The 8,620-nt window shown below is 51.3% G+C and overlaps 1 protein-coding gene across 2 annotated transcripts; it reads right to left on the bottom strand.

The window, feature by feature from the left end:
- Window positions 1-3,546: 3,546 nt before the first annotated feature.
- DIRAS3 (DIRAS family GTPase 3) lies at window positions 3,547-5,256 on the bottom strand. Of its 2 annotated transcripts, none has more exons than XM_088169593.1 (2): window positions 5,106-5,256; window positions 3,547-4,442 (listed from the first exon to the last, which is right to left on the bottom strand). In XM_088169593.1, the coding sequence occupies exon 2, from the start codon at window positions 4,355-4,357 to the stop codon at window positions 3,761-3,763; it is 597 nt and encodes a 198-aa protein (XP_088025719.1). In that variant the 5' UTR covers window positions 4,358-4,442; window positions 5,106-5,256; the 3' UTR covers window positions 3,547-3,760. The 2 variants fall into 2 exon arrangements, with proteins under 2 accessions (XP_088025719.1, XP_014746569.1); XM_014891083.2 differs by having other exon boundaries at window positions 4,597-5,222.
- Between the last annotated feature and the right edge of the window lie 3,364 nt (window positions 5,257-8,620).

The following is an 8,620-nucleotide window of genomic DNA, read 5'->3' as shown; positions in this document are numbered from 1 at the left end:
TGAGACACTAAAAGCAACTCAGCAAGTTGTTGCCAGCATCTTCTATGACCTTGTGTCATCACACCTGACCTCGTGAAGAACCTTCCAGACAACCAGAGAGTTCTGGAGTAGAACAAAATGAAAAACTGAATAAAACAACCGGCTTGAGAATTACTAGTGAGTTCCCATGCAGCTCTCCAGACACCCACAATGTGTCAGGGCATGTCTCCAAGCTGAAAGGTTTACAGGATGCATAAACAGCTCCATAAATACATGTTGTCACCAGCTCCTGGAAAAGCACTGCTGGAAACAGCAGGTAAGGCCAGAGCAGCTCCAGCAGGCAGCAGAGCTGTCCTCACTGCTGACAGATGGCTTCACCTCAATGTCCTTCATCAAAAGATCAACTGAAGAACTACTGCTCTGTTACTTTTCTAAACTGCACTTATTCAATGCTTCCAATATATACCCTCACTGCAAAACACAGCATCCACCCCAATGAAAAGAATTCCCTTTCCTATAAGAACGATAGATTGCACACACACACAAACCAGGTTCGTTCAGTTCATATGGAAACAGACAATTATGTAATTTATTTCTTTATTAATACAGTTTTAATTTACAGTACAATGGAGCTGCACACCCAAGACATGGATTATTTACAGAGCATCAAAGGCAGACACAGCAGGTGTCACTTGTCCCCCATCTGATTTGGGTTTCTAAACTGGGACACCCCCAGGAGCACCCCAGCATCTCCATTGCCACACAGTCTTGGTCTCATGGCAACCAAAGGAAGCTTTGAATCATGGAATGGTTTAGGTTGGAAAAGTCCACTAAAACCATCCAGTTGAATATTTCCCCCAGCACTGCCAAGGCCACCCCTGGCCCATGTCCCCGAGTGCCACATCCACACCACATAGGGCTTTTAAATCCTTCCAGGGATGGGAATCCACCCCTGCCCTGGGCAGTCTCTTCCAATGTCCAACCACCCTTTCCATGGGGAAATTCCTGCTGCTGTCCAACCTGAGCCTCCCCTGGCCCAGCCTGGGGCTGTTCCCTCTCCTCCTGTCCCTGTTCCCAGATCCCAAATCCCCCCGGCTGTCCCCTCCTGTCAGGGAGTTGTGCAGAGCCAGAATTTCCCCCTAAGCCTCCTTTTCTCCAGGCTGAGCCCCCCCAGCTCCCTCGGGGATTCTCCAGCCCCTTCCCTGCTCCCTCAGGGATTCTCCAGGGTGCAGGAACGCCTGAGCCTGTTTTGTTCCAATGGATTGTTGCTCTGACAGATCCCAGTCCTCGGAGACCTCCACACCCCACACAGGGAACACACAGCAGAGCTAATGACACATTCCAGAACATCCTGGCTGTGTGAGTAATTGCAGATCCTTTGCACAGGCATCTCCATGAAGGCAGTGGGAGTTGTAAAGACATTATTAGGTCTCCTGACATTTTAAAAAGGCTTAGACAGAAAACGTCTTCGAGGGGTTTCAAAGGCTGCAGTGGAACTGAAATAGTTTTTGTAATAATAACCAAACAACCCATGAAGAGCTTTGTGTATCTACTTGGATATGGGAGAACAGAGGGTGAAAACCCATGCACAAAGTCAGAGAGGAGAAAGGAAGAGTTATGTCCAAGCAAATCCATCAGGGGTGCCCCCACACTGCCCCAGGAGAGGTCACACATGGGGGATGACAGCAGCCAGCACCCCAGGTCCAGCATTGGGAGCTTGGGGGAGTCACTTCTCCAATAGGGAAAATCAGGAGCAGAGCCTCTGTGCTGATTTTGGCAAGTGAGCATAACCTTTTGGACAGCTCCAAACCCTCCTGCAGAAGTTGGGTTTCTGAAATCATAAGTAATAGGTTTTTCTGGCGAATTGAAGAGTGTGAGGGCTCCAGATGAAACTGGGGCAAACTCTGCTGGCACACAGGGAGCCATCTGACCCCATGAGTGTGTAGGGACAGCCTAAGGAGACTGGAAAAGCAGCTCAGGGACAGCACAGGAGACAAGGGAGCACCAGGTGCCAGGAGTTGTTCAAATGTCATATATTCACATGGATTTATGGATTTGTGTATTAGCCTGGAACATGAACAGTCTGGGAGAAAAGGCCCTTCTACAGCACCTTCCATTGAATCACAGACTGGTTTGGGTCAGGAGGGACCTTAAAGCTCATCCCATTCCACCCCTGCCATGGGCAGGGACACCTTCCACTATCCCAGGCTGTTCCAACCCCAATGCCTTGGGCTTGGACACTTCCAGGGATCCAGAGGCAGCCACAGCTTCTGTGGGAATTCCAGTGCCAGGGCCTCCCTACCCTCACAGGGAGGAATTTATCCCAATATCCCACCTATCCCTGCCCTCTGGCATTGGGAAGCCATTCCTCCTTGTCTCCCTGGCTCTCCAGATCCCCATATTCCTCACAGGCTCCTCTCAGGTCATTCTTGACACGAATAACTCTCACAGTAAGAGCCTGAAAGCCTCCAGCACCTCCTGTTCCATGTCGTGTTCACCTTCAACAACGAAATCACTTCACTAGAAAAGTGCTATAAAAATCAGCAATTTCTCTCCTCCCGTGTCTCATGTGTCAAGACCACGTTGCTGTGTAAAAATCAAACCTAAGGTGCGACACTAAGGTCTTAGTCTTCTGCTTGGGTTAAAACACACCCCAAATAAGAGAGAATCATGGAATTAATCAGCTTTGAAAAGCCCTCTAAGACTATGGGGTTCAACTGTTCCCCAGCACTGACCCACATCCTCAAGTGCCACATTCACGTGGTTTTTAAATCCCTCCAGTCTCTTCACTCACATGAAGAGTTTGCTAAAAGTTCTCATCAGAGAGAGGTTTGCTTCCAGGTGTAGATGCTCCTTCCCCAGGCAGTGTCATCTGAACTGACTCGTCCCAGGTCTCAGCTAAACCCTGGGTAACTTGGGTGGAGTGAGGGAAATAAATATCTAATAGAATTCCAGGAAGGCCGGGAAAAGGAGCTTCAGACAGCAAAAACAGGGTGGTGGTATTAAGGAAAAGATAACCAGCTTCTATTCTACATCAATGGGCACTAAGAATCTCCCAGTTACCTTCATCAGGAGGCAGCTCCTGCTCAAGGACACCAAGGATCACTCCTGGACTGGGAGTGAGAGCAGGTGGGATCTCCTGCCTCGGTGAACAGAGAGAGTCGGAGTAAAGCAGGAATGAAAGCCTGATTTTACACAGATACAGCTGAAATCACTCCCAGAACTGCACAGGTCTCGGGAATTGCACTGCACACAGGAAAACTTCACTTCTGCCATGCAAAAACTGCAGCTTTGGTGGGCAAGCCAGACTGTCAATCAAAAATTTAGGCACCCAGAGCCACACATATGTTCATTTTTAGAGCAAATGCCTCACTTTGTTAGAGATTTGTTCTGGTCAATAGATCCCTGAAAACAATTTAACTCTACACATTATAGATGATTTCCTCTGACTTAACAGGCTGGAGATATTTAAAAACTGGCATGTACTCACAGGAAAGAGAGGTTTGTTCTGACAGACATTTTTTTTCCTCTGGAAAACTTCTTACATTAAAAACTTCTAGTCACAGGTAATTGCTAACATGGAACATTTATTGCTTAAAAAAAATAAGACATGCAGAAGCCATCCTCCTTAAAAACAACACGTACAATTACCCAGTGGGGATTTTAGAGGAAAGCAACAACCCTGCAAGGCGTGGATTCCTCCAAAATCTCCATCAGAAATGTATTTTCTGTGGGAGTCCACGCTCCAGCTGTGCCGTGCAGCAAGCCCAGCCAAAGGCAATCACATAACAGAGCATTTGCCTTGCAGTTTATCTTTCTTTTTCTGCTGTTTGGATTTCTTTCCATCCACCTGGAGACTGATAGTTCTCCTCTGCTCCAGATTCAAGAGCTCCTGGAAGAGCTCCTGCACGTTGTAGTTCATTTTGGCCGACGTCTCCATGAAAGCACACTTCCACTTGCTGGCCAGCGCTTGCCCCTCGCTGGCATCCAGCTCTCTCTGTGCGTCGTCACTTTTGTTCCCCACCAACATGATCGGGATTTTCTGGATGTCGCCTTTGATCTGGCAGATCTCATCGAAGATGGGGTGAAGATCTTCCATGGATTGCCTGCTGGTGACGGAGTACACCAAGATGAAGGCATGCCCTTTGGAGATGGAGAGCCTCTGCATGGCAGGGAACTGATGGCTGCCCGTGGTGTCCGTGATCTGCAGGGTGCAGATGCTCTTGTCACAGCTGATCACCTGCCGGTACGTGTCCTCGATGGTGGGGATGTAGGTTTCCCTGAAAGTGCCCCTTACAAAGCGCAGGACCAGGGAGCTTTTGCCGACCCCCGCTGCCCCGAACACCACCACCCTGTAATCATTGCTCTGCTCGGGCATGTTCGCTGCGCCGAGACGGCAGGGGAGGTTTTCGCCCAAAAAGCCCGAGTTCCACCAAGTTTACACACCCCTATGCAGAGGTGGGCTGTGGAGAGGGAGGCGGAAAGGGTGCGTTATTGAAATCGGCGATTAACAAATCACTCCCATCCTTTTTCCCCTGAAATAAACCACTGTTCCTCCCCACCCCAGCCATGCAGCCCATGCACGTTTAACGCTACGAGGAGAGAATAAGAATTCACCTGCAGCCATCAGCTCCACCGAGCAGAGAAAGCGGGGCTGAAATCGCCTGGCAGCCGCGGGGATGAGGTGATCTGGCTGCAGGGAAGCCGCGATCCAAGCCCCGGACAAGCCGCGCTCCAAGCCCCGGGAAGGCGGTTCCAGCCCCGGGCAAGCCGCGCTCCAAGCCCCGGGCAAGCCGTGCTCCAAGCCCCGGGCAAGCCGTGCTCCAAGCCCCGGGCAAGCCGTGCTCCAAACCCCGGGCAAGCCGTGCTCCAAACCCCGGGAAGGCGGTTCCAGCCCCGGGCAAGCCGCGCTCCAAGCCCCGGGCAAGCCGCGCTCCAAGCCCCGGGCAAGCCGCGCTCCAAGCCCCCGGGAAGGCGGTTCCAGCCCCCGGGAAGCGGCACCACCCTCGCCCTTAGGGGAGGGGATGCTCCGTGCCTCCAGAAATCCAACCTTCCGCTCAACCGCCCCGTGAAAATAAATAAACAGATGATCAACACCTGAATAAATAAATAAATAGATGAGCAACCTGAATTAAAGCCGCTGCAGCCGAGTTCTGCTGCTCCACCCCTCACTTCGCGCACTAAGGCGAGTGTCGCCCTCCCTCAGCCCCCCAGGAGCTGCCGGGCTCTGCCGTCTTTCATCCACCCTGCGCACCTCCCAGCTTAAATTTAGGGCTGGTTTAATTAAAAAACTTCAAATCCGGGTCAGGTTTTCGCCCCCACTGACATTACGCGGGGCATGGATGCCCTGAGCAGCTTCTCAGCCCTCCCCGGGTAAGCCACCGAGCCCTGGGGCCACAGCCAGCAAGGTCCACTCAGGACCTTATCCGTGTAATCCCTTTCTACTCGGGATATTCTGTGAGTCCATTGTTTGTCTCCCTCACACCGCCGGATGAAACAGAGTAGTTGTGTGTCACAATCACAAGTCGTATTTCTCCTCGTTTATTAGGAATTTCCCCCAACGCAGTCTCTCCAAACGCCCTCATGCGGGGACACCGAAGCTCGCACCACCCGGTGCCTGACAGGAGCAGGCGGCCGTGTGTCCGTCCCCACTGTTCCACCTCCGGCACGGCCGGGGAGGAGAGCTACGCCCGGCTCCTCCTTGCCCCGCTCCGTCCCGGGGGCTCTGCCCTCATGGCCCCTTCCCGCTCCTGAGTTCCCTTCCTGGTCTCGGCTCTGCCCTCACGGCCCTTCCCCTGCATGAGGTCCCTTCCTCGGGCTCGGCTCTGCCCTCACGGCCCTTCCCCTCCATGGGGTCCCTTCCTCGGGCTCGGCTCTGCCCTCACGTTCCTTCCCGTTCCCTGGACTCGGCTCGGCTCTGCCTTCACAGCCCCTTCCCGCCCCTGGTTTCCCTCCCTGGGCTCGGCTTTGCCCTCACGGCCCCTTCCCCTTCATGGGGTCCCGTCCCAGGCTCGGCTTTGCCCTCATGGCCCCTTCCCCTCCATGGGATCCCTCCCCAGGCTCGGCTCTGCCCTCATGCCCCCTTCCCCTCCATGGGATCCCTCCCTGGGCTCGGCTCTGCCCTCACGGCCCCTTCCCGCCCCTGGTTTCCCTCCCCGGGCTCGGCTCTGCCCTTCCCGCCCCTTCCCTCGCGTTCCCGCCCAGGCACCGCCCGCCCTCACGCCCCAAAATGGCTGTCGGCCTCTGAGGGGATCGGTCCGAAATTAATGTATTTTTATGAAGTGTTTCTGTTTGTGGGTCATCTACAGGCTGGTCACGTTGCAAAGTGTGGAATATGTAACATTTCCTTAAGAAAGGATGTTCTGTGATGTTTGGTCTTCGTATACTTTCAGGCGTAATCAACAAGAAGTGACATTGAATCTGTGAAACAGCAGCTGACAAGCTCCAAGTGATGCCCATATATTAAAAAAAACCAGATGGATTGTTGGTAGAATTGTTAAGGTTAGGGCTGGACATGTTTCTCTGCTCTCAGACCTGGAGGAGTTTAACAAAGCTTGGGAAGGATGAACCATAGATAGTGGGCACAGGGAATGCAGGATTTATGGACCACAAGGACATCTGGCAGAACTCCCAAGATTAGGAAGAAATTCACAAAAACAACTCAGTAACTGTGCTGAAATCAGCACTTGTGGAGGAGCACTTCCCTGTCCTTCCCCAAGCTCATTCTTCCCAAACAATTTGTGGTTTTCTGGGTTATCATTTCTAATTTCTACGATCCTTGTTGCATTCCTAACTGTGGTATTCTCCTATTTTAAATCCACTTCTATGAGCCTTGTACTGCTCCCACCCCAGACCAACAAAAAATATCTCTTTAGATCTGTTTCATACTGCTGTGGAGTTTTTTTGTCTTAACATAAAAAACCCAGAGGAGTTTCAATCTTGACATGAGGCCAAAATACCTGGGATAGAACTCGGACCAAATCCATCCCCATGCAAGGGGAACCAAACCCGAGATCTCAAAAAAGAAATGGCCTCTCTAAAGGCCAGCAAGGTGCCCATTTGTACTGAGATACTTTGAAAGTTCCTGTCTGAATTAATAAAGATGATAATGAAAATAGGGGAATAAAGCAGAACTGTGAAAGTACACTAATCAACATTGGTGGGGTCAACATGGGGTCAAGGGATTCCTTTTGCTGGAAAAAAATTCCTGTTCATCTTACATCTGCTTTTAGGGTTCCTGTATCTCCAGGCAGGATAACTTGCCTGTGGCAAGGCTTCACTTTGGCCATTCCCTTTGCCTGAATCCCATCATTATTAGGGATTTTCAGAGCAGATTTACAAACAGTCATTTCTGGTGTTTATGGGGTATTTCTAAACCATCATTGCTGGTGTTTATGAGGTATTTATTAGCCACAATGAAATGCTGGCTAGGAATGAGTAGCTAATTCGCTCTCTGTGCTAGCCACTTCTGCTCAGTTATCCCGTTTTCAGATATTTTCCAAGCTTTCCGATGGTTCTTTCTAAGAGGTGTTTTATTTAAACCTCCAGATCTAAAGCCTGAAGCTGGGATTGATTTCCTATAATAGGCTCTGACAAGGGAAGAACTCTCAGAGCTCTTGCACAGTGTGGTGTCAGGTGCTAAGTGGGAAGCAGACCCGTGACACGTCCATGTGCCCACCACGGATCAAAACCTTCCCGAAATAAATCTGTTGCTGCTCATTGCTTATTTTACCCCAAAAAGGGCACTGACGCTGTCCCATCGTGGGGAGCAGGTGACTCATTAAAACCAGAACTGGAGCTCATCTCCATCTCCATTTCCTGCCATTCTGTCCCCAGCAATGCACCCAATCCTTTATTGGCATCCTAAAATCCCAGAGAACAGCTTTGGGCTGCAGGATTTGGGGTGGCAGAGGGGACGCGTTTCAGTGGAGGAACACTTCCCAGTCCTTCCCTAAGCTCACTTTTCCCGAACCATTTGTGGTTTTTCCCAGTTATCATTTCTTATTTCTCTGATCCTTGTTGTTTTCCTAACTCTGTGGCATTCTCCTATTTTAAATCCACTTCTACCAGCAACGAACAACACACGAATTATTTGGGGGCTGCTGAAAGTGTTTTTAAAGAGGACAAGGAGGAAAACCCCAGCAGCTCCCTGTCCCAGTCTCAGGTGAGCTTTTCCCATCCCTGCCTGTTCCCATTGTGTCCCTGCGCAGCCACAAGGACACACCAAACCGCAGGGACAGCCCGGACCCCGAGCAGCGCTTTGCAGGCACCTGTGCCTCCTACACATCACCGAATTCCACCACGAAATTTCACCGAATTCCCCACTTTTCATTGAGGGGATGGCTGGTTTGCGTTCAGCGCTGCCGGAGCCGGGTTCTGGTGGCAGCAGGTGGCAGCAGAGCCCTGCCAGGGCAGGGTGTGCCCGGGAAAGGACGGTGTGACAGGGGTTGGCGCTTCTACGGGCACTGAAATCTCATTTATTCGCTCTTTTGACATCCATTAGGTCACAAAGAGCTGCACTGCCTGTGGCCTGGCTGGAGCGGGAACGGAGCCACAGACTCTGCCTAAAGCTCACACCCGACCCTCCCTCAGGTGAGGTTTTATCAAGGGGACTCCATGCTCTTGATACTGAACTTTGGCT

This window comes from Sturnus vulgaris, chromosome 9 (assembly GCF_052056855.1).
Source record: "Sturnus vulgaris isolate bStuVul1 chromosome 9, bStuVul1.hap1, whole genome shotgun sequence".
NCBI classification, from domain to species: Eukaryota; Metazoa; Chordata; class Aves; order Passeriformes; family Sturnidae; genus Sturnus; species Sturnus vulgaris.
The sequence above is the reverse complement of the archived record's forward strand: the minus strand, read 5'-3'. Positions and strand labels throughout refer to the sequence as shown.